Here is a 26672-nt window from a genome sequence, read left to right as displayed (position 1 = left end):
CTCTCTTACTGATGTGTGTGGCTCCTTACAGTACCATTTCATTTCATAATGCCTCAGTGATAAAACATTAATATCTCCTTTAATGTTTGGTCCCACGATGAGAATGAACTCTTTTTAGTCTTCCCTGCACAGTGTCTTGCTTTCAACTATATTTTGGGCAAGAAGCATTCTCAGGAACCCAATACTAAAACTGTACATGTTTTCTTAAAAATTGCCCTAATTATCCTATATTTTTCTGACTGGAAGTGAGGATGAAGTGGTGGAATCTAATGCAAGTGCTGACATTTTTGCAGAATAACCAACCAAAATAATGGAATCTTGGCAGAGTTTTCCTTTGGAATTATTTTAAAAGGGTGGAGGTGATGGGGAAGGAGGTGAGGCTGATAACAGTGTTAAGTGACTTGAAATCAACATCACATCACTTACACCTGCCTTAGACACCCATTTGAAGTACAACATGATATTTCTGTAATTATTTTACTTCCCTCTAATAACTGCATAGGAATAGGTTTGTTTCCCCAGTGAATAGCTCTGTTCAGAGCCTTCCCTTATCTTTATTTTCCAGGTTTCACTAGTGGTTGATAGCATATGCATTCTTAGAGGGAGACAGTGGATAAATCAGTAGTTTTCCATCAAATCAAAGATTACATTCAAGAGGTAGAGCAGTGGCATGAAACAACTTTTGCTGGGGAAAGAAGGTAGAAAATGGAAAAATAACAATTGTTTCAGAGAACAGAAATCATAAAACATAGCCGATGTTATTCAACATATAGTGAATGTACTAGATGTCCGGAGCTTTTTTGACCATGGCCTATTATATTTGTCTTTTATTTTTTTTTTTTTTTTATTTTTTATTGTTATGTTAATCACCATATATTACATCATTAGTTTTTGGTGCAGTGTTCCATGATTCATTGTTTGTTCATAACACCCAGTGCTCCATGCAGAACGTGCCCTCCTCAATACCCATCACCAGGCTAACCCATCCCCCTACCCCCCTCCCCTCTAGAACCCTCAGTTTGTTTTTCAGAGTCCATCATCTCTCATGGTTCGTCTAATATTTGTCTTTTAAATACTAGTTAGCTATGATATAGTAAAAGTTTATTCTGAAATCTAATATTCGTATGAAATATTGAACTACACTAAGTTGCTATGCAATGTTAAATCAAGATGCAAAATTTAGTTAAATCATAAAGTAATGATGCATACTTTATACTTCTGTTCTTAGTAATACATATTTTGTGTTGCAGATTGTTTTGTTGTTAGTGACTTTGCATTTGTATTTTTGGCTTAAAGCACAAAATAAAAATAACAATATACCTAATTTAAGATAGTCTGTGGTTAAATAAGTTACTGACCTACAAAAGTGTAAGTTTTAATTGTATAAATTGGAAAATTACATTGAATCATATTTAATACCTATCTCCTAAATATGAGAGCTAGCTACTCAATTCAAATGGACTATGTACATGGAATTTACTAGATGTCCCAAATGTGCTGGCATTGCTGGAGGAGAAAGCCAGCATTAATATTAACATCCATTCGGAGGTCCCACCCAACATTTATACAGACTAATGCGAATCATTTTTTCATGCTAGCCATACTTATATTTTGTAATTATGAATCTCTTTTAAGTGTTTTCAAAAGACCTTTATTCACTAGCCATTTGTTTTTATATACGAATGCATGAAAGAGTGTCAGGCATATTATGCGCCCCATGCTTGACAAATATCCAGTGATTTTCCAAGTCCTCTGAAAAGTGTATTGACAAAGCACTTGGTTTAATATGGCCCAGCATTTCCCCCTATATTTGCACACTGCTGCCAAATGCACTTCTCCGTCACTAATATCAAGGCATTATTCTCCTATGTACGAATCTAAAATTACTACCCCCGTCCCACTGATGGTGGGATTGAAACCAAATAACTTAATTTAATTTTGACACCCTTTTAATCTTCTCTCCTACATACTTGTGGGACCTTATTTCCCATTCTTTCATTCTGTATTTGCTAAGTATATTGGGTTCTGTGTTAGGTTCTCGTGGGTACACAAAAATGAATATACTGTCCCTGTCTACTGGAGCTTTCAGTCTAATAGGGGGAGAAAAATGCACCTAAATAAAAATGCCATTAGATAGATAGTGACACAAGGAGTAACAGATTCCCTGTTAGTGTAACATTCAAGGTGGAGAGGTGACTTCCAGCTCTAAGAATCAAAGAAAGTTTTATGGAAGCCACGGCATTTGTAGTGGAGATGAGGATGGGGCAGGACTTAAGAGGGCAGATAGGGAAAGCACATTTTAGCACAGTGAATAGGTAGATATGTATACAGAGTAGTCATTTTGTCTAGATCATAATGAGAAACTGTAAAGGTGGGAAAACATATCATTGCTAATTCACAAAATGGTTTTAATGTTAGGCTGAGGCATCTAAATTTTATTCCAAAGTTGGTGGGTACTAGAAATCTAAAGGGGCATGCTGATGAAATATGTTTTCCTCATACACAGAGGGAAGATGGAAATGTGTGTGTCCATTTTGGCTCCTGCTCTTCTCCTCCTTCTCTCTGTATATCTTATATAGTCTAAATTATATTAACAATAGGACTGTAGGGTAGTTTATTCATATTTTAATCCAAAGTACCCAGCACAGTCCCAAGCAGTCATTGAATAAATGGATGAATGAATGAATAAATGAAGAGGTGGATGAATATTGGGATGACCACGTTGGGAGGACCAGAATAGAATGAAATGACTGCTTTATTCAGAATGTCCCTACAGAAGATCCACAGTAAAGACGAAAACATATGAGAGTGGTATTTATGTCAAGTGTCATATGAAGGCCAGCAAACCTTCATTCTGTTGAGGGAACGGTCAGATGCTGGACACTCTCACTTGCATTAAGAAGATAGCCTCCTTACTGGTCATCTTGCTTTTTCTCTTGCTTCCGTATAATCCTACCAGAATCAGCCCTTATAAACAGAAATTATATCATGTCATTCCCCTATTCCAAACCCTCCAGTGGTTTCCTACTTTATTTAGAATATAGTTCTTCTCAGAGCTTATGAAGCCCTCCCTGATGAAACCCCTACTTCTCCCTCAGGTCCCCTCACCTCTTCTTACCTTGCTTCCTTTCTTTCACCCACATAAAGCCTCCCTTCCTCCTACTCACCTCACCCTAATGCCTCCGCAATGCTTCCCTCTGCCTGCAGTGATCTGCCTCGAGGTCTTCACATGCTGGCCCATTCTTCCCCTTCATGTTTTAGCTCAGATGTCATCTCACTAAAGAGCCCTCCATGACCCTCCGTCTCCCTAGATCTAAAGCACCTGTCCCCCTTCGTACTCCCCTCAGCATGTAACACCCCCTTCCGTGTAATTCTCTTCATGACCATCTTCACTATCATACAATTCACTTACTTGTTCACTTTCTTATTTTATGTCAACTGAAATGTATACCCCACAAGGACAGGTCCCTTATTACAGTTTACTATACTGCCTACAGCAGGATTTAGTACATGGTAGACAATAAGTGTTTGCTCATTGAATGAATGAATGCAGGCTAGTACCTTAATTTTTCCTATGCAATCATGATTAAACTCCTGAAAGAGTGTCCTGTATGCACTGCCTTGCTCTATTTGCCTTGCTGTATTTGCCAGATCCTCTGCCCTTAACCCCCTTTAACTGCCTTTTGCTTTCATCATTTACCGGCAAATCCCATCTTTTTACTGCTCATTGAACTTCAAATCACCAAATCTAGTTACCTACCTTACATTTCTCTTGTATTTTACATTTCTTGAAATGATCTCTTCTTGGCTTGTGTGGCTCAGAAATACCTTGAGTCTCATGAAATGCTGATGATTCCCCCTCTGGCTTTAGTTCAGGTTGTGCTTGCTGCCACTTTAAAAAATAACTGGTGGACTCTTACCTGGATTTATGTTTTTTATTAACTTTATCCATCCTTATGACTATGTCTAGTCCCAAGGTACAGAGCTCTCTCCTGAGTTCTAGGTGTATATCTATCTCCAAATTCCCCTGAAGACCTCCAGGCTTTTCTAGTTGGTACATCCACAGCTAATTTGTAGTTAGGTTCAAACTGTAAGAGTGTGACTTGAGTAACTTACCTCACTCTCAGTTTTCTCAGCTGTAAAATTGAAATAGCATCTATTCTGTGAGGATTCGGAGAGACCATATATATGTTGCCTAGGTCAGAACCAGCCGTGTGTTCATGGAGGCATTCTCAGTAAATGTTCGTCATTATTATCATTGTGAATGCAATAACCTTCGCCAATACCAAAGATATTTCTTGACTGCATGGTAGTACAACTCATGCTCTATATAAAGAAGCCGTATTTTTGAATTATGCATTTACTTATGTATTAAAATTGTTTAAAATATATTCTATTTTATGTTTTAAGTTTGCATTGAAGTATGCCTACAGCCGATTGACAAGGGGGAAAAAAAGTCGTAAGATGGATATCAAAAAATAACATTAATGAGCTGCTAAAGCTAAAATTACAGGAACTTATGAAATTGGTTAAACATAAAAACCATTAAACTGTTTACTGAAGCTTCACAGATATACTGCAGCTAATGAGCATTTCTGCTATTTAAATAAGCCCAAATTGAACACACATTACATGGATACATAATTAGTCATGGCAGTCAAACACACATAGACTTACTTTTAAAGCTCTATTTAGAGAATCTTTTCCGTTTGATTTATTTTGTTAATTAAAATATTTTTCAGTATTCACTTATATTTTAATATTGTTTTCTCCAGTAGTATAATTTACTACTGGCTTCCTATTTGTTTTTATTTGTGCTTTAAATGCAGCAAATGGGGAGATTTTATATTAAACATTTTTCTTAATCCCTTTCTTTAATTATTTATATCATTTGATGGTATCATTCAGCATTTTAAAAGGTTCTTTCACTGGGAAGTATATATAAAATATTTCAGTAGCCTTTCTACTTTTTCCACAGACTCCTAGTTATCAAGAAGTATTAAGCACCTAAATGTGCATAGAATTATGATGATTATGGTCCAAATCAGATTAAAGGATGATCTATTCCTTCCAGGAGTTTGTAGTCTTAAGTAGATGGTATCATTGAATATAAATAAGCAAATCAAAGGACAGCATTTGGGAATCCAACAGAGAATTTGAAAACAATCCCCATATATTTCCTTCAAGGACAATGACCTCCTTGTGGAGATCTCTCCCAGATAAAATAAAATGAAATCTTCAAGGAGTTTAGGGTTTCAAATAGATGGAATTATTGCAGAGAAATAAGCAAATCAAGGTGAAGTGCTTGGACAATTTTATTAATTGATTAGTTGGTCAGTTTAGGAAATGAGAAAAGACTCCCTGTAGAATACAAGTAAAACAAAAGGAGTTGCTACAGGCTATTATTGACATCCATTTTTTTGTATTTAACTTGGGGAGCCTAAGCTTGTTTCAAGTATGGAGGGGAGGAAAATTAAATCTGTACTTTCCCACTGCCTGAATTCTACAAGCATATATAAACTGAACATTATTTAACCATAGCAGTAGGGAAATTGAATAATTAAATCAATCAAAAGAAATAACCAAGTGCATATTCTTCCCTAGTCAGTGTGTTTGTCACTATAGAAGTTTTTTTAGAAACTTTTTTTTTAAAAAAGGAAAAATATTTGGATTTCCTCTCTACAGTGAGCTGTCTGTAACTGTGGAAAATGATCTACATGAAAAATAATCAAGACAGGACAATGTGAGTTCTAAATAAATGGAATGGAATGAACAACTATTACATTTTTTCAACTAAAAAATATTCATCGAGTCCTCTTGTGTGCCAATTTGTGCTAGATGCTGGGGAAGGAGCTGACTCAGTTATGGTCTCTAAACTCAAGAAGTGATGGAGGCAAAGCAACTAAAATCAAGTCACATTGTGACTAGGTTAACAGTCAGTTAAATTCAAAACGGGAAAAGTTTCCATTGGAGGAGTTGACCTAAAGGCTATTATCTGTAAAGCTGGTCAAGATTAGAATTCTTTGCTATCCCCTCCCCCACCCCCGCTTCATTTTCGTTACTCCCATGGTCCCCAGTTGTGAAACTTTAAGAGACTATTTTTGGCCCATTCCTGGCTGCTTCTTGTCCCTACCCCAAAAGTCAATTGCAAGGAGGGCTTTGGAGTCAGAAATAACTGGATTCGAATACCAGCTCTGCCACCCCTTGGCTATATTTAAGATGATAATATCTACCTTAAAGAGTTGTTTTGTGGTCTAAATGAGATTATTATATAGAAATATACAGCATCATTCCTGCCTCATACAAGGGATTAATAAATGTTGATTGCTTTTCTTAATCTTCTTCATTAGGTGAGGATGATATAAATGAGATGTAAGAAGTACCTAGGGAGTCTAGGGAATTTCATTTGCATGAATTGTCAGAACATGGTAACTGACTGGATGTTGAGATCATCGGAGAGAGAAGAACCAAAGATTATGCCAAGATTTTTAAGATTTATTTCTAGGTCTTTTGAGAAAGAAGAATAGGAAAAAGCAGGAGTGGAGATTGAAGAGTGATCATGGAGGCAGGTGGAAAATCAGAAAGTGTGGTGTCATGGAAGCCAAGCAAAGGGACATTTATGAGGAGGAAGAGGTCATCTGTTAAATGCTGCTGAGAATTGGAGGAAGGCAGTGCCACAATTAGGGTGAGACAAGTGAGGTGCCCACCTGCATTTGAGCCTAAGGTCCTGAGCCTGAGGACCTTCTGAAGTTTTATTCTTCGGGTGCCTCACTCACCTCACCCTAGTCTGGTCTTGAAATAAGGTGATCACTGAGGAGAGTCACTGGATGTGGTGACCTCGCTCTAATTAGTCATCTTAGTGAAAAGAGTTTTACTGAAGTTTTGGGAGGCAAATGCAGATCTGGAATGGTTTAAAAATGGAAAATACTGTACATGTATGTACGTGCTTATGAGAAACAACTCAGAGGGAGGGGCTGATAATAGAATATGTAATCTAGGGAGCAAAATGCCTACAAAGTAAAATAGAGGATCCTAGGGCTCATATGGAAGGACTGGCCTTTGATGAGAGGGAGAGTTCTTTAATTATTATAAATAAGAAGGAAGATAGGGCACCTGGGTGGCTCAGTCTGTTAAGCATCAGCCTCTTGATTTTGGTTCAGGTGGTGACCCCAGGGTTGTGAGATCCAGCCTCACATTGAGCCCTGGGTGGGGCTCTGTGCAGAGCTCTGTGCCTGTGCTGGACATGGAGCCTGCTTAAGATTCTCTCTCTCCCTCTCCCTTTGCCCCTCTCCCCTACACCCCACACTCTTTAAAAAAAAAAAAAAAAGGAGGAGAGGTAGAGTGGACACAGATCAGTAGGTTTATAGTTTGGACAATGGGATGACCAAAGAGTACCCATATAATAGGTTCAATGTTCTTTATGAAGTATAAGGGAAGACCTTCTCCTGACAGTGGGGGGCAAGAAAAAAGGAGCTTGGTCCGTCAAAATTTGAGGAGAAGACACAAGGTATAAATGGTGGTCACAATGAGTAGAAGATACAAAAGAGCAAGCTTACTAATATCAGTCATGAAATGGTGAAAGGCCCAAGAGAATCTTGTAAGCTGGGTTTGGGATGATTTGGAAGGGACAGTATAGCATCCACACGGGAACCTCTGAGGCAGCTAAAAGTGCCAGAATAAAAGAGCTCAAGGTTGTGACTAAAGTCATTTTCGTAGAGATGAAGTTAAAGGCACATGACTCAATCTGGAAGAAGAAGATGAGATGAGGAGGAGCCAGAGCCCAAGATGGACAGTTTAAAGATAAGGAGAGCCTGAATAGAGTAGCATTCTGCAAATCAAAGAAAGAGATCAAAATGAATGTGATAAAAGGATCGGACGCTACAGGAAGGCAGAAGGAAGGAAGACTGAGGTCACAGAATTTAGGGACCATGGAGATCATATTTCCATTAAAGGGACAGCCGGGAAGGAATAATTGGGTGGTGAAGAAAGTCAGTGTAAATTACTCTTAAAACTAGGTGAAGGAGGAGGTTAGAATGAGAAAAGAGAACCATGCCAAAACTAAAGTTTTTCAAAATAAGAGATGAGAGGAGACGGGAAAGAGGAGAAATGCAATATTCTAAAGAGAGTCAGAGATGATATTTGAGGTCCTGGAGGAGTGGGAAGGTGCAGAATCAAGGTTAACACTTGAGGGGTTTAGAGAAGGACAATGATGAAGCTTCACTGTGGGTTCCATTGTGTCTGCATATTGATTCAATTACTTAGATGCAGAGGGGAGATGTGAAAAAAAGCTCATGCCACCCAGACTTGATATTGTCAGTGGAAGGCATTCTCTGGGTCTGTCCCTTCCTTACCCCAGGTTGTTTTATTGAAACGGAACTCTGAGATCCCAGCCCTGTAATTAGAATTCATTTGCTCTTGGTGAGATTTTGCTTTCAGCTCTGAATTACTGAGATTATTGCCTCAGCTCGCCTTTTTGTTTCGTTGTGCTTCGGTCTTACTGGCTAATAGGTTATGCAGAATTAAACAACAAACATATAGATGAATTCATCCATGTTTTCAAGATATCATTTTATTATAAATGTTGAAATTTTTTAGCCTCCCTCATTGTTTCATGGCATATCAGACACTCCAAAGAATACTAATAATCCTTCTTCGTTATGATTTCTGTTGTATTGTTTTATTGTTTATGCAGAATTAATTTATATTTATGTACTAAAATATAACATTCTTGACATCTTTTTATAAATCCTGAGAAATATACTTGTCATATGCTCGTGGGTTTCTCTTCTACATATATGACAGCACAGCTACATCAGTTTAATTGACCTTGGCAATCTGCATCTGCTAGTGATGTGTCCCTGAGGGACGGTTTCTGCAATTTTAAGCTGTGGCTTATCGAAGAACTTGTGTGTCACAATACAATTAAGTCTATATAAAAAAATCATTTCATGCATAACATTAAATTGACTAAAAGTTCTTATTTCAAAACCATTTCTTGTTTTAAAGCCACCTCAGAGTGTCTTTGTTTTTTAAATAAGCTCATTTGAACATAGTAGTAATTAAAGCAGAAAATTAACATAAATCTTGAATGTTTGGTATGAATTAAGGATGTTTTTGTTCTTTTTAAAGACTGCATAAAATTCCAGGCACCATATCACTTAACACATTTCTGTCCCATTTGCAGAATAATAGAGGCTGTGAATAAGCATGTTTTAGGGTTCTTTTTCAAGTTCTTTTTCTGTTCAACTATGGAGCCACTGGGACATATGCTGCAGTCTCCGTCAAGATGCAACTTCATGGAAATCTGTGGGAAAAGTACGCATATCATAACAGAAAATCCCTCTCCCCTCACTCCCGTTATTTTATAAACAAGGAAGAAAAAATACAATCCTTCTATTAATATTCATTTAACACTTCATAGGAAATGGCAAGCAGTTATTTGGTTTGCAAATGTAAATATACATTTTTCATCCACTTACGCTTTCACTCCTTCCAAACTAGATAAAGGCAGAACAGAAGATGTGCTTCTGAGATTTATTTTCATTGTATTTCAAGTTAAATGTATCAGCAGAGATGGAAGCGAGCTGTGAGGAGTTCATAGAAGGATAGTTACAATGATGAGGAGGATGAAAGTCTTCCTCATAAGAAGCAGCTAAATAAATGAACTTCTGACAAATTATGCATAAAATACATATGGATTTTTTTCACCGAATCCTCTATTTGAGTTCTAAATTGAATACTTTGGAGCTTACAAAATACGGTTAGATAATAGAAAGATCTACTGTATCTCAAAAGAGTCCTTGAAATCATGAAAGGTGTTATTTGAATTCATAATCTGAGCCAAAGTTTCAATGAATTAATGGATTATCTCCCCCTTCCTTTATCTCTAGTTTATTATAAACGTTGAAATTTATGTATACACAAATATATAAATGGACGCATATAGATCATATACTTAAATATAGAGCCCACTGTGCCAACAGGGAAATGATCCTAATCATTTGATGTTCACGTTGTAATGAACAGTCATTCTTGCATTAGCTGCTTAGTGCCACTGGTAGAAAATGTTTTTTACCTACTGTAGCATTTCTTTTCTTATTCATATAAATTCTCCATGTTCTGTTTTTCCAAAGATCCTTTGTGGATATTGACGAGTCAACATATGGATATTAAAGTGGAAACAGATGATCTCTATTTTGATTGATGTAAGCTTTGCTGTAATATATCATAACCAACTGCTTGACCTCATTGTTTTTTCTATTTATTTTTTAAATGAAACTATAGACATGCTAAACTTGAAGGCCTCTAAAAAGATTGGGGGGGGGAATTGAGTAGATAGTTTTTAAAAGGGGGCTGAGATAATTTTCAATACGAAAGAAAAATCCTTTTCTTTTTTGGAACACAGTGTCAGGGAGTTGATTATTAGTGAGGTTAGCTGGATATTACAAATGATAAAGTAATTAAAACAGTTAATATTCAGGTCCAAGATTTCAAGGTAAAATTAAGTCAGATATTGAGGAAAGAGCATATTTTGAAAAGTAAACATGAGTATGTATGAATGTTTAGGGACATAAAATCATACAATGCATACATCATGGAAAGACCCATGAATAGAATAGTGCTTTTGAATTCACAAATAAATGCTCCTAGGGTGGCTTATGGTGTCGGTGCTAAATATTTTAAGAAATACAAGATTTACTTATTAAACTTACAGTAACATTTCCTGACTATTTATTCACTGAGTTAGTGATGGAGCTCTAATATTAAAGTAAATCATACTATTTACATTAAGTCATAAGAAATTATAACACATACTAAGGACTTCACGTTAGTTCAGCAGGCATTTAGTCGGCACCTGTTGTGTATAATGCACTGTACTCAAGGGTTAATTCAGTTTTTGTGAGGACTGAAGCTTATATAATTTGAGGACTCCTTTATAAAAAAAGGAAAAAAAATTACAAATTCAAATTTAGGCACAGGGCCTTAAAAGAGGACCATGCAAGTGAGAGACCCTGAAGCTTAAGCTTCAAAAACTTCACAGTATATATGTCTTTGACTCTAATAGCTGCTATGGGAAATCAAAGATAACTAAGGCATAATCCCTGCCTTGCTCAAGTTTAGACTGAAATCTGTGCTAACCTTCAAGGATACTCCAGAAAAAAAAAAAAAATGAGGAAAATGTATAAAAGGGCTTTGATCTCCTGGTGAAATAATTTTGGATTCCTTCTCATTTAAAAATCTTTATTTCAGTTCTCTATATAGAAAAACGTTGCATCAAAGTCTTGGACAAATAAGGTCATTTCTTACAGGGGAATTATTTTTTACTCTCTCTCTCTCTCTATCTCCCATTACATAAACCATTCAGTGGTGGTGTGTTCCAGTTACCATTATTATTGTAATAGGTTGAATTTACAAGCCATGCTCACTATTGACTTTTTTGTAACTCAAGTTAACTGTCAACAGATGGTAGTGATGATCTGTATGCGATGGGGAACAAATGATAAAGGTGTCTTTTCATGTGACCTTTAAAGACATTAGAAAAATCTTCTCAAAATGCCATTCTGCATTGAAAATAATTACATGAATATTTAATTTTACTCTCGATGAAAGGTGAAATCACATCAAAGATATAAACACTATCATATTTTTAAATAAAAACCTGAGCACAATAGCATTTACCCATCTGTTCATTCTTTCATTTCATTCATTCATTCATTCATTCATTCATCCATCCATCCATCCATCCACTCATGCATTGAATTGAGTCTTTCCTGTGCTCCAAGTGCTGTAGTAGGCTTTGTGGTACAGTGGTCAGCAGCATGGACACATTGCTATTCTCATGGAACCTACAGTCTTGTGGGGAACACATAATCAACAGTAATTCCTTAATAGTTTTCTAAAAGTCTAATATTCTTCAGGTAGAAAACTACAAAGGTTTATTTTTATGTCTTGCTTTTCTATTATTGTTTAGGAGAAATGGTTTTAGGTATCAGAATACTTTTTTTTATATCTGGTTGTTTTATTTTAAAATTGACTCATTAATCTGTTTAAGAACTAACTTTTGTGTTCCAAAATTTTACAGTCTATTTAAGTTGTTATGTTCTCTTTTGAATTAAAGTAAAGAATAGCTCCATAAGTCTGTCCTGAGATGCTGTACTTAAAATTCATGACATGAATACCTGGAGGGAACATTTAATCCTAAACATTCACTCAGTTTGCTCCATTATAGATGATGATACTGTCTTTCTGCCCTTCTTCTCTTGATGAACCCTTTCTGTAACTTACATTCTTTGATCTCTTCCAATTATCAGGATTATGTGTCTATTATAAGATATTCCTTTTGAGGGCGCCTGGGTGGCTCAGATGGTTAAGCGTCTCTGCCTTCGGCTCAGGTCATGATCCCAGGGTCCTGGGATCGAGTCCCGCATCCGGCTCCCTGCTCAGCGGGGAGCCTGCTTCTCCCTCTGCTTCTCTCTCTCTCTCTCTGTCTCTGTCTCTCATGAATAAATAAATAAAATCTTTAAAAAAAAAGATATTCCTTTCGATATATTTTTCTTACAGGAACTCAAACTCTTTCTTGTTCCATGACACATTTAGATTCATTGGAACACAGCAAATAACTTAAAATTCTTTTACAAAGCAATATCCACAAGGAACCAATGGTAGTGTTCGCGTTTGTTGATTTTTATAAAATAGAAACTGGTGGCTAATGTAGCTATAATCTGGGTCCTTTGAATTGCCTAACATTAGGGGCAAATAATTTGGTGAAAATATAGGACTTTGTCTTGTTTAATCTATAAAATTTCTTGTTGTGAATGGAAGAGACTGGCCATTGACCCAAATTCACAATATAACTTTTACCTGTTACACACAGGAACAAGTTTAGGATCATAAGAGTAATATATTTGTGAAAATAATGGTGTGGACAAAGGAAATTTTAGAAAATTCATTTAAACGGATTTAAATGGATTTTATACACATTAAAATATTTAAGAGGCTGTACTTCCCTTCTTCTTGGATCTGTACTTCCTAGACATAAATACCAGATTTGACATATTGCCCAAATCTGTAGTCTTTAAAACCTACATGTGAGGTATACTTTGAATTGATTAAGTCAGTATGCTTTGAATGTATTATTAACTCAGATATTTCATTAACTTTCCATTTTTATGGTTCATTAAAAACAGTTGTTTGAATCCCTAGAACAATAATTAAGTCATAATTTTTCTTAATTTTCAAATTATAGTTACGTGATGCACAGATTAGTCATTGCCTCTTGTCTTTTACTTTTTTTTTTCTTCCAGTAAAAGAAGCCTTGAGCCCTCTAAAATTTAACAGATGGGATCTCCCAGAAGTAGATCCAGAAACTATGCAAACCAGTGAACCATGGGTGTTTGCAGGTGGTGATATTGTTGGTGTGGCTAATACTACAGTGGAATCAGTGAATGATGGAAAGCAAGCTTCTTGGTACATTCACAAATATATACAGGTAGGCATTTGCCGTCACTTTTAGCTAATTTTTTCCAATGGATATATACTTCTTCATTTATTTTTGCTACACATTCATATGAGCATTTATATATGGTAATATATGACATATACATGTATATATATTTACTTGGATAAAATTTTTTTACTGGATAGCACAACTGTTTAGTTGATTGAAAATTCAGTGTGCATTTCTGCAGGGAAATGCCATGAAGTTATTAGTTCTGCTGTGTTCGAAATATTTATCAATGGCTTAAAGACACAGATAATACATTTATCAAATCTGGATGGTACACAATATGATGGCTGATAAGATCTATATTCCTAATGATCTTACACAGTCTAGAAAACTATATTGTCTGTCCATTTGAATCAGATGAGTTCCTATCCATTCCCCAAATTATATGCACCTAATTGAAAAGAAAAATATTTTATAAATTTCAATTGTAATTTTTCACTCTTTAGTCTCATGAAACAAATGCATAATGTAAAAATGATAAAATATAAAGTTTAACGTACTCTTACAGTAACTGGGTGGTCATGGGGAAGAGAAAAGCCGTAATTACTAGATCTCAGTTGTCTCACTTTTTGACAAAATGCTTTGTTTTCTTCTTGCTCTGCAATTTAATTAAATGTAGGTACAGTGATCTCCTTTATATAAAATATTTCTGGAAAAGTTTGCTCTTATTAATAAAATTCTTCTTTCTTTCTTATTCGGGAGACTCTATTCATAACATGCTGTCTGCCTCTCTTCATTCAGTTTCTTTTGTTTGTTTCCCACATGCTAACAAAATTCACTTTGTCTTTAAGGTCTCCTTGAATATTTTTCTTCCTCTTTGCCATGACCACTTAGACTTTATGGTTGTCCTCCTATTTTTTTCTATAACCCATGCAGGACTTCTTACCTACCAGGTACAGCCTGGACTTTATATTGATTATACCATATTTTTTTAAGTTCAATTCACTGACCTAATCCCACCTCAGCCCGGCGTCTCTGAGTAGTGGGGCTTGGGATGTTGTGGTCTGGGGTGTAGTTGGTATCCCAGGGCTCTAAAAATGGGTGTAACCAGCCTACAGGTCATGCATAGAGACAAAAGTGTGATTTAGGAAACAGCGTTTTGTGGAGATGACAAATCTAAAATAAGAATGCTGTCCAAATCAGTCAAAAGGGATGAGGGTAGGGAAAAAAGGGGAAAGGAATGCAATTTTAACAGGCAGAAACCTGGGAACCCAAAGGAGCAAAGTTGGTAGTAGCTCTAGCCCCAGTCTCTGTAGCACCTATACTTTGGAGAGTCTCCATGGCCTCCGAAATACACAGCGGAGCGGTTCAGCTGCCCAGGATGGACTCCTGATTTGGCTCCTTTTGCGCTTTCTGCTGCAAAACTTATCACCCTATCTTTCTATTTCCTCATTTTACTCTTCCTGTCACAGCACTCTCAATGGTCCCAGTTGCACCTCTGCATAACTCCCTCATTTGTATTTCCATCTGTGTTCTTCCATGGTCCAGCTGTCTGCTGATAATCTTCACTCGTGTGCCGGATGCGTATTTCAGGTTCACTGAACAGCACTTGGTTACCTACACTTCTAATTCATTGCTGTTAAACTAAACATACTCTCCCAAACCTGTTCCATCTCCAGTGTTTAATGTTTCTGATACCCAGCTTCAAAGCCTCTAAATCAGTATTCCTCAGGCTTCTAGATTACTGACTTCTAGATTACTCAGACTAATACCGTTTTCAAAATCAATTTTGAAACCAAAATAGGCCTGATAGCTTCTTCTTTTACTGTGTAATGGCATTAAAGCAGCCACTTAAACACATGAAATGGTAACATTTACTATATTATATATACAAGAAATAACAAGAAAGTTTATGAGAAAAGTAGCAAACAATACAATCTCAGAATAAGCTACTTCTTAAGAAAATATGGTTGAAAGATTTACACTAGTGTGTTTACACACACATATTTTTCTCATTATAAAATAACACTGTTGCACACATCTTTACTTATGAACTATTTATCTAAATTTTATTTTCCTCTTCTCTCTCTCTCTCTCTCATGTACATATCTGGTCAATTCCACCTCTGTAAAGACTCTTTCATACACTTACTTTAATTTGCTTGTTTTTTTGTGCTGAATACAATTTTTGTTTGACCAGACATCTCACTGACCATTCTGTTAACTTCTTGAAGAAATGAGAGTAGAATCAGGAGATAAGAGAAAAGGCTCTTGTGCTAGGCCAGATGAAACCTAGTGAATACATGAATTCAGCTTTCAGGAGTGAAAATGGCGGGAAGGCAGAGATACTAAACAGATTTGAAAGGTGAAATTGAATGAGGGACGGTGGAAAACGGCATGTATTAATTCTTTTTCTAAAGATTTAAATCCATTTATAGCTTTTAGATTAAAGTACATAGAGAATATTTACTATATTTGTGATGATTGTGGTTTTGTCATACTTCACAATTACCATTCGAAAGGATTCCTAAGGGTGTTTTTCTTTTGACTTTATTCTTATCTTTTTACTTCCCTGAATCTAATAAATGTGTACTGAAAAAAATGAGCAATCATTTTATTTAGCTTCCACTTACTCATAAAAGGAAAGAAACAGACTTTTAGGTATGAAAAAGAAAAGTGTGTGTGCTTTAAAAATACACATTGCTAGGAATGATAGAGTTTGAAATATAAAATAAAAAATTCCTGACCAGTAAGAGTTGTGGTTTTGGCTGAAGGCTTTAGACTTGTCAAACAAAGTGTTGAATTGCATTTTAAAGATGGAGTAGAAATGGAAAGCAGGTATATCTCTGTCAAGTAAAATCAACACTTCTACCTTCCTGCCTATTGGTTGCGAAGTGCTAAGCAGTGATAAGACTAAAAAGGAGCATATAGACAAAGTGAGATTTTTCTTTCTCCACACTGTCATTAACTTAGTTCTGGCTTCTATTGCCTCTTAAACTGCCTCCACTTCTTCCCTTGTCAAATCTAATGAGCCTATACTGCAGCCAGAGTCATCTTTCTGGAGTACAGTTTGATCCTCATTTCTTCATTTAAAACCCTTCAGAAGCTCCTCTTTGCACTCCAGATAAAGCGTAATCTCCTTAGCTTGTGATGCTAACTTGAATTTCCCCTAGCACACCAAGACTTCTCCTGAATCCAGGCCCTTCCCCTACTCCCCTCATTGCATCTGTCTTGATCCTACCTGTCCTTCAGGTCTTGCTTCCTCCTCTTCCAGGAACATGGTCCTCCTGTGTGCTCTGTAGCCTCCGCCTCTTTCAGGAACATGGTCCTCCTGTGTGCTCTGTAGCAGCCTGTTTCCTTGACTAAAGCCTGCCCACCGGTCTGCCTCTGCACAAGCCAGTGGCCATGCTTGTTTATTGTTATGCCCTCAAAATAAAGAGTGTATTCATCTATTAAATAGGAAAAATACGTAGAAGAAGAGAATTTGTTGTAAAGGAATTTAAAGAGGAGTTAAGAAAACTAATGAGTTTGTAAGTTCATTAACACTGTAAATAAATAATGTTTCCTTCAAATGCAACATCCGTTAAGAAAAATTTCCTAATGCCTGAAGTGTATTCATGAATGAAGGTTTATCACTGCTTGTCTTATGTTTTACATTAGTTTGGGGTGAAATAGAACACTAGATAGTGTACTTTAAAAATGATTTAATACACACATTATAGTATTAATTCATGCATGCAATCATTGCAATTGGATATTTTGAATTTATTTGTAGTATGCTTTTTCAGACACATGTGATTGTTTAAAGATAGCCCTGTTGGGGTTTCAGTGATTCCCATAGTTGTCTGAAGAGAGCTTCACTTAAATTTCATTAGTTAATTTGATCAGTTACCATTTATTGAGTACCAGCTGTTGGGCCCCAAACACTTGACTTTGGGAGAGTACCAAAGTGAATAAATGAGGAGAGGTAAAATACAGCAGTTAGAAATTTGGGCTCTGAATTAAACAGACCTGATTTCAAACCCAGTTCCAACACTTTGGAACTGTGTGACCTGAAGCAAGTGACTTCATCACTTCAGGACATGGTCTTTTTAGGGGTAAATAAACTATTTATTAATAAATGAGCAATAATAATTAGAGATGTTAAAATGGTATTGGAGAACAATTATAAAATAGGAGATTTTGAATGGAAAGCATAGTATAGGATTTTAACAGACAAAGATTCAAAGAGGCTATTTCTGGTAATTATGAAAGCATTTTATTTAACCATTTATTTTTTCATCCATATACATCCACCTCTCTATCCTTGCAGTCATTCATGCATGGATTCATTCAATAAATAATTTTTTTAAAAAAATAGTGCTTTCAACTTCAGATAGTACTAATATGTAGGTTTATGAATATGAATTGAAACATGAAACTTGCCATTAATAATCTCACAGTCTGGTAGGGAAGACAGTGGTGTAAACACACATCTAATACAATATAATAAACTCAGTAATAAAAAAATGTAAAGGCACAGGGTAGCATGGAAGAGATAATGTGATTGATTCTATCTGGATGTGGGTATCAGGATGTGGAGTCAGCAAAGGCTTCACAAAAATCAAGATAACAAATGAAGAGGTAGGATAAAGAAAAACTGAGTGATTTGAATTGGTGGAACTTAAAGGGGGCACTGACTAAGACTGTAGAGCTTGCTCACCGCCCAGGGGTGCCCAGATACAGGTACTAGCTGGCTGAAATTCTGACCGAGCTCCACTCACCTAACAGTGGTATCTTTGGTTGTGCCGCTTCTACTCAGAGGAAGGAGTGCCTGCCTTGAATTGTCACAAAGGTGCTTTCTGCTTGTGCTGTTAAGACTTACACCTGTGCAGTGGCTTCTTCCAATTTCACCAAAAGGCATTCTGGGTTAGTGGAGGCCCTGAACATAGAGAATATGTAGGAAAAAATGGGAGAAAAGATCTGTGATTATACTGGGGTTAGGACATGATAAGAATACCCAGTTTAGGATTATAATTTGGGGTTCATAATGAGGCAAAAATGTGATAGGAGTTGTTTACATAAAGAAGTGATAGTGTCAGATCTTGTATTAATATAGAGAGAAACATTTTCCAATTTGTCAATGTTTCCCTCTTTAAAAGTCTTTATTTTATTATTGTTTTTTAAAGATTTTACTTATTTATTTGAGGGAAAGAGAGATAGTGAAAGAGACCATGAAGTAGGGTGGGAGAGAGGGAGAAGCAGGCTCCCGGCTGAGCGGGGAGCCCAGTGGATGGATGTAGGGCTGGGCTCGATCCCAGGACCCTGAGATCGTGACCTGAGCTGAAGGCAGATGCTTAACCAGACTGAACTTCCCAGGCGCCCCTAAAAGTCTTTATTTTATGATATTAAACTTACTTGTCTTTACTTAGTTGTGCTAATAAATGATCCAATATGACTTCACCTTTGTTGTTTATAATACTATGATGTTAGTAGGAGTCGAGGCATATTTGAATTTTTTTCTTCTTCTTGAATAAGAATTACTGAATATCTAAGATAATTTTGAGAGGGAACCCAAAGAAAGAGTATATAACCAAAAAAATGTAGCTAAACAAACAAACAAAAAAATCTATTGATTTTAAAATTTATTGCACTTTCACTTGCATCTTTCCGGTGGATTTATTTATTTAGCCCGTGTGCATGTGTGTGTCTGTGTGTGCGTGTCTGTATGCATGTGTGCATGTGTGTGGACAGATGGATAGATAAAAAGTTCTGTACTAGGAAAAAAAGAAATTACCCACCTGAACCCATCAACCTTTCTTCGAAAGGTGCTTTTAGCAACGTGTGAATGCAAGGATTACCATGTGAAATAGAGAACAGGCATATAATAAAATTGAAAGCTAATTTTACTACAACCAATAAATACTAAAGTAGTCCAAGAGCAGAGATCAGTATTGACTAGAATTGTTGGAAAAGACTCACAAAAGAAGTACTCCCTGATTTTTACCCTCATTGGAACATACCTGTTATATTTACTTTCATTGTAATAACAGCTACTATTTGTTAACCTCTGTTATACATTGTGTATGTTTTGGTTACAATGGGTATCATTATCTTTATATTTTTATTTCTTTAAAGATTTTATTTATTTATTTATTTATTTATTTATTTATTTATTTATTTCAGAAGGAGAGAAAGAGAGGGAGAGAGTGAGTGGAGGGAGGGGCAGATGGAGAGAGAGGGAGAGAGAGAGAATCTCAAGTGGACTCTACACTGAGCTTGGGGCCCAACATGGGGCTGGATCTCAACCCTGAGATAATGACCTGAGCCAAAATCAAGAGTTGGAGGTTTAACTGGCTGAGCTACCCAGGCACCCCCATGGGTATCATTATCTTTATTTCTTAGCTTTCAAAAATAAAGTCTCAGTAGTTAAAGAAAACTATTCTAGGTTAAGTATCGTCTTAGTAACGAAGCCAGGATTTGAACATACGTATGTCTATTTATTTTTTCCCCTGGACTGAACTACTTTCCTGATACTTTTCAAATCTGGATCCTCGTTCTTGCTAATCATCTGCAGCCCTAGACATCTTCCCCTGCAGGATGTGTTAAGATTTAAAAATAAAATAATGCATTAGAACTCTGCCTGAGAGTTCCTCTGTAGTTGAAACTGAAATCAGAAGATTGTGATTGGAGGCTATAGCTTATGTATAACTTAGTTCTGGTTAAAAATATACCTTAACCAGGGGCGCCTGGGTGGCTCAGTTGGTTAAGCGACTGCCTTCGGCTCAGGTCATGATCCTGGAGTCCTGGGATCGAGTCCCACATCAGGCTCCCTGCTCAGCAGGGAGTCTGCTTCTCCCTCTGACCCTCTTCCCTCTCGTGCTCTCTATCTCTCATTCTCTCTCTCTCAAATAAATAAATAAAATCTTTAAAAAATATATATATACCTTAACCAGAATGATTAAGTGACTAGAAAAGTTCTAAGATTATTCCATATCTCCTAACTTCCAGGGAAATAAAATAGAGGGATAATTAGCTCAATTAATATGATTAAAGACCTAAATTTAATTGTTAATTGAGGATAAAGATGAGGCACTTTAATTATATAGGTAAATCCAGAAATTCATTAACAATAAGTTGGTTAAATCCAGAACATTCATTTAAAAAAAACAGAGGAATATAAAAAAGTTCTCTTAGTCTAGGAAACAAAAATCAATAATTAGTTTATTAATCTGAAAAAGTTAAACGGGGAGTTATAGAAAGGATATATACATATGTTAAGCATGTCATTTTATTTTAAAACACATAGATAGTCTCTCCTTTTCATTTAAAAAAAAAAGCAGAACCAAGTTCTTTTTAAATTTATGGTTAGGGTTCTTATTATGTTTCTTGTGTAAATCTGTTTATAATATGCTGCCTACAACTTCTGGTTTTGTTTTTTAAAGTGGAGCTATACCTTCAAGAAACACAGAGCAATTTCCTAGATTTTTGTATGGTTGCCCGTCAGTTATTTCATTTGTTTAACCCACGTCTAATTTGATAGCAACTTCTTTTTTAGCAATTCACCTTTATCATAGCTTTTGAAAATATTCAACTTAGTTTTCACAGACTCAACCCCCTTTCTTTTCATATTCATAGAGCTCTTCAATTTATACAGTTTTAATTTACATAAATTTATAACCAACACAAATAGGGTGAGGAACATACAGCTGATCCAATAAGCACACAACTCAAGTGGGGAAGTAGGAAGTTCATAGATGCACAGGTACCCTCCTCATTACAGAGATTTGGCACTCCTTTCGCTTCCTTTTTATCTCACAGAGGAGCAGGAGAGAGGAAATTCGTCCGGTGAGTCTGGTAGGTGCAACCAACTTGTTAAGGGAAACCCATCTGGTGCCTAAGGTCCCTCTTTACCAAAGACAAGTTTTAATACAAAATGTATTTACAAAATGGTATTATTAATTGAAAAAAAATAAGTAATTTACCAAAATACAATTGTTTAGAAAATTGGGCATTTACTTTTAGTATCAACATATATACACATTCCATCACAAAAAAGTAGAGGAAAAAAGGCTATATGTTATCTTGCCATGCTAAGTATTCCACTAAGAGCAAACTTGTAAATAGAACACAGGCTAAATGCTTCTAAATTCTAAACCTAGGTTAGAAGCTCGTTTTCCTTGAAGTAGTCATGGTAGTTCTGAGAAGATGATCTTACCAACATGAGACATTTTGTCAAATAAAATCAGTCCAAATATATGAAAATTATCATTTAAAAACCTGTGGATTTGATTACATCTTTAGAGCAGTCCTCCATGTCATTATTCTGTGATTCGGAATTCTATCTTAAATTTACTATCTTTTAGATGCAACATTAAAACACCCCAGTATTTATTACTGGGAGAGGAAGGGATCGAGTAAACTTATATGTTGCTGCAAGAGAAGCAGCTTGTCTTGACAAAAGACAAGAGTTATTAGTGGAAGGATAAATATGGAAAGAATAGGTAAGAGATAGAAATTCAAATAAAGAAGTTATGTAGAGATTCTTCAAATATAGACAAGAAATGAAAAGGAAAAGAAGACCTCTTTTCTTTCAGGTAGAATTCTTTCTGAGAAACTGCAGAGGATAAGAAAGGAGGCATTGGGACATTAAACATATTTTAGAAAAAAAAGTTTTGGTTGCTGTGTTTACAAGTGACTTTAGGAATCACTGAATTGAAGTTGAATGGTTAAACAGTACTGTTTATTCGCTGCCACCATTTGAGGTCAGCTTTTAGCAACAACAAAAAGTTATTTTTTTGGTTTAGTTCAGTGGTTCTACTATATACATGAGTTTGCCTACGTGCATCTTCCCAAATGATATTCTTTTTTTTCTTCCTCAAACTTTATCCTTTATTAAACATGCTGTATTCCTATAATAAGTATCCACATTAAGGTGCCTGATACTGTTTTGATTATTTTGTTTATGAATCTGTGTTATTCTTTCCAACTTGTCAATCCCCCTCAAAACTAATTCTTGTAGCAGAATTATCTAAGAACATATGCACAAGATACACACATAAATATTCTGGCATCGTACTGGGTCTAAAATGTCTTTCTTAACCCTATAGGCTCACAGAGCACAGGTGTCTTTTAGGTTTTAGCTTTCTACAGTGTTTTCCAGCTCTACAGTGAAGCTTATATGATATTTTAATGGAGGTTACAGTGACCACAGTTAATGTGGTTCTACTCGGTTGTATATGGTATATGGGTACATTTTGAAACAGATGTTTGTAAAGTTCTTCAAAACTATTATAAATTCCTTGCATTGATGATCAGCTTTTCTCCTACTTGAGGTTTTTGTGTGTTTTCTTTTGGTTCGATTGAGTCTCAAGAGAATCAGTAGTTGTTGAGGGAACTAGGTATCTCAGGGGATTGGTAATGAGATACAGAGCCTTTAACCTCTTGGTCACTAGTTCAAATCTGCCCCAGGTCAAGAGTGACAGAAAGTCATTATCATCTGATGGCAGTTCAGTAGGCTATGTGAAATGAATTTGTGATTTCAATACCTAGTGGAGAGAGATTCATGCCATAGTCTCACCATTGAGTGAATGAATACAAGATGGTAGTTGTGATTTTAGTTTGAAGAGTAAGGAGGAGTCCAATCATAGCTAAGGATTCCATTTTTTGGAGCTGAGACTCTTTTTGGTGGATTTGTTGACAAAATGACAGAGGGAAGCGAGGCTTGCCCTTGTGTTGGTTTGTGATGTGAGGCCATGAGATGCACATCCATAGGAATCCCTTTCTGTCATTGTTGCTAATGAGGTACAATTCAGCATCACTAAATTGACTTCTAAAAAGTTATTTCACTCCCAGATGGTGATTAATTCAAGATTGAAAGTGACATCATTCATGTCTCCTGATTCTTCATTGCCCTTCTGCATATATTTTTTAAATGTTTCATTTTCCCTTTTAATCATATTATTAATTTTATCTACATTTGGACATATGACTGAACATTTAGAGAGGCCTATTCATTCTTGTCAATCTTTCACATGAAAAATACTGAGTTAACAAACAAGAATAGAAAATTGTATGGACACTTTGAAGACGGGGAATTAAAAATTGAGCACAGTGTGGAAGGATCATTGCTATAAAGCTAATTGAATTATGTGCATTCATATCAATAAATGAAATCTTTCACCTTCTGCCACTTTTAGGGTTGGAGATTGTGTGAGGGATTTTGTCTTTCTGATATCTTTAGTGAACAGTCAGGTTATTAAAACTTTTTAATTTGGGGATCTCTTTTAAAGGAATTACCTTTCTAAAGAGGACAAAGGCATATGTTTATATTTGAAAGATTTATAAGATCACAGCATTTTCTTCATGATGGATATTTACATTTTTATTTTATAGCAGGCTCACTGATTTTCAAAAAGAACCCACGTTGTTGGATTGTAAGGATTTTAAAGCTATCTCTGATAATTTTTATGATGCGGAAATCAAATCTAAAGAATGATAGCTACTGTGGCTTATATTAAAGATTACTGCTCTGAAAAAGATGAGCAGTTGCTAAAAATATGACAGTCTGGGATTTTAGAAATCAAACTTGGAGGGACTTATCTATGTCCAAGTCTCCGTGCTTGGAAGAACTTAAGTGCCAACTTTAAAGACACTTGTTATCATTATCATTGCTTAAAATATCATTTTAATTTCACATCTTCAAAGGCATTCTTTTGCCCTGAAATGTACCAGTGGTTTCTACAATATCTGAAGAACTATGATTTGAGAATTAGAAATTTAAATTGCACAGGCTTAATATTAGAGCATTTCCGTTACCCTTTGCAGGTTTTGAGGCAGCTTATTCGACCTTACAGTCTCACCAGGAAGCTAATGGGAAAGCCTTGCAGCAATCTTCACAGGAAAGTTTCCAAATGTCAAGTGTCATCTTTCCAGCTGTTAGATGAATGGGTAGCCAAGAGGCATTTATTTGGGTGTGCAGCCCCTGTGAAATCTGGGTGAGGCAAGAGAAAAGGCTATAATTTGGTGGTTAGTTTACCAGTATTGGTATAGTTGCAGATCTCCTTGCCAGGCAAAGGACTTCATTTTGTAGTTTAATGATTGACAGCCAACTGCAGTGTTCCTGCACTTAGAGAATAAAAATGCCTTAAAAAAAAAAAAGAGGCATCATTGATATGTCATACTAATTTTTGAATCCTTCACTGCTTCAGATAAAAACAATCTTATCGACGGAGCTGGCTTCTTCTTTTCTAAACCCCTCTCCAACTGAGAGGAGGTAAGGCTTTTCAAATGACAACTGTATTAAAATCTTGAGACCTATTGAAAAGTGTCCTTCAGTTTAAGATATATTGCAGACTCTTTAATTCCTATGTTAAAAGAAGATTGATATGAATCATTGGCCACCGTCAGGTTGAAAAACAATGAATATCAATAAAAAGACAGTTTTAAATCATCATGGATTCAGTTTGAGATAGTAATAGACTCCAAAAAATAATATTGAAGTATGTCATGGCTAAATTCTGTTTCCATGCTGTTTTTCCACTTGGTCAGGATCACTATATTGAAATGATTTCAGCCCGATTTCTCATTGGTAAACTGTGCCTTTAGACTGAACTAGAATCAAAAGTGAATGTGATCTCATTTTTATCCCTTCCAGTGAGAAGTAGCCAAGTTAAATTTGCTTATAGTCATTGAAAAATGAAGTCTGTTTCAAGTGTTTATAAATAAGCATACAGTAAATCCCATAGACTGTCTGTAGAGTTTGCCTTTTTGATGGTACAACCATGTTAATTTTTGATGAATTCCCTAGCTAAATACTTCAAAAATAATTATTAAGGATCAGAAGCTTGACTTTTTTTCTATTAAAATTTCTGTTTGTAAAAATGTGTAGCTTTTTGTGTATGAAGGGGGATTTTGTAAAAGGAAATCAAGAAAAAAATGAGGAATGAGCCTATATCCAAGGGAGCTATGAAAACAAAACTGTGTAGGTGGTGATAGGGAAAGAAAATACCATGACTAATAAGTGATTTTAATGCCTTTTATTGACTTTATATAGGGTTCCAAACCTTTATTAAATGGCAGTGTTTGACCTGAAAAGTAATTTAAAATGAAATTGTGTCCATAAAGACAGAATATATCCTTACCAATATAGCAGTAGATTGTTACTTCAGGCAGATAACTCAAGATTAGAATGGTTGGAAAAAATAACTGAAAAATCTGATCCATGCCATACTGAACCTGACCTCAGTAGGTGCTGAGGGAGTATGAAAGAAATTAGCCACTACAAGTTCACTTGGTCCAGATGGGCTATAGGTGTTAGGAATTCCATGCCAAATCTCCAACACCTTGATGCCTGGGGCTGTGTGGAACTCATGAAAATATCACAGTAGAACAAAGCACCGAGAATCTTTAGCTTGCTGGTGGAAATTTAAATGCAAAAATTTTAATCAGAACTTTGTTCTGCTACATTCAGTGATTTAGTAAAGTTGAGTCTTATACAAGTTGCAAAGGATTAAATTAAAGAATATCTAGATACAGGTGGTAGAAGGAAAGCCTAGAGGTCAGGGGACCTGGGTTCAAATCCTGACTTAATTACTCATTAATTCTGCCTTTGGACCTTTGGGAATGTCACACTGCCTTTTGGTTATCTCAGTTATGACTCTGAGACAGCACAATGTAGTCACAGAGGTGGAATTCTCAGCTCAAGGACTTAAAAAATGTTTAAAATCTCAAATGCATTATCTTGAGCTTCACTATCTTTATCCATAAAAAAGACAAAATTATAATTTTTTATGCTTCTGAAACACAAATTATATATGTTTAAAGTAAAGAATCTAATTTATCAAATACCTATTATATGCTGATTATCTTTTTAGAGGCTTAACATGCACGTCATACTCAAAAAATTATGCCTGCCTGAGTAACTATTTTTTCCCCATTTTACAAATTAAAAAATGTATGCTAAATTTTGTTGAGATGGCTATGACTCTGGAAATGTTTGACTCAACCACTTAACATATGGGTCAGAAAGCTGAGAAACAGATTTTAAAAAGAGTCAACTCAACTCATAGGAAAATTCACTCAGGAGAAAAGAACCATAATAGAACTCTCTAAAAGGGATTTAAAATAAATATGTTAAAGATCCCCAAAGAGATAAAGACAGCAATAGCATCCATAGATGCTAGAACAGGAGAAATGTAATGCCTCTGTTTAGGTGTTGATGGTGAGGCCTGCTGGGGCTAGAGCCG

The 26672-nt window shown here is 35.8% G+C and overlaps 1 protein-coding gene across 3 annotated transcripts in view; it reads left to right on the top strand.

The window, feature by feature from the left end:
- Positions 1 to 26672, top strand: part of DPYD (dihydropyrimidine dehydrogenase) — a 795521-nt gene that overhangs the window by 380633 nt on the left and 388216 nt on the right. For 2 of the 3 annotated variants that reach the window (XM_027618372.2, XM_027618382.1), the window contains exon 12: positions 13305 to 13489. In XM_027618372.2, coding sequence (XP_027474173.1) covers positions 13305 to 13489 — 185 coding nt within the window. Of the gene's footprint in view, positions 1 to 10133; positions 10206 to 13304; positions 13490 to 26672 lie in introns of those variants that run through there. The other variant, XM_027618392.1, reaches the window with a different exon arrangement.

This window comes from Zalophus californianus, chromosome 4, assembly GCF_009762305.2.
Source record: "Zalophus californianus isolate mZalCal1 chromosome 4, mZalCal1.pri.v2, whole genome shotgun sequence".
NCBI classification, from domain to species: Eukaryota; Metazoa; Chordata; class Mammalia; order Carnivora; family Otariidae; genus Zalophus; species Zalophus californianus.
The sequence above is the reverse complement of the archived record's forward strand: the minus strand, read 5'-3'. Positions and strand labels throughout refer to the sequence as shown.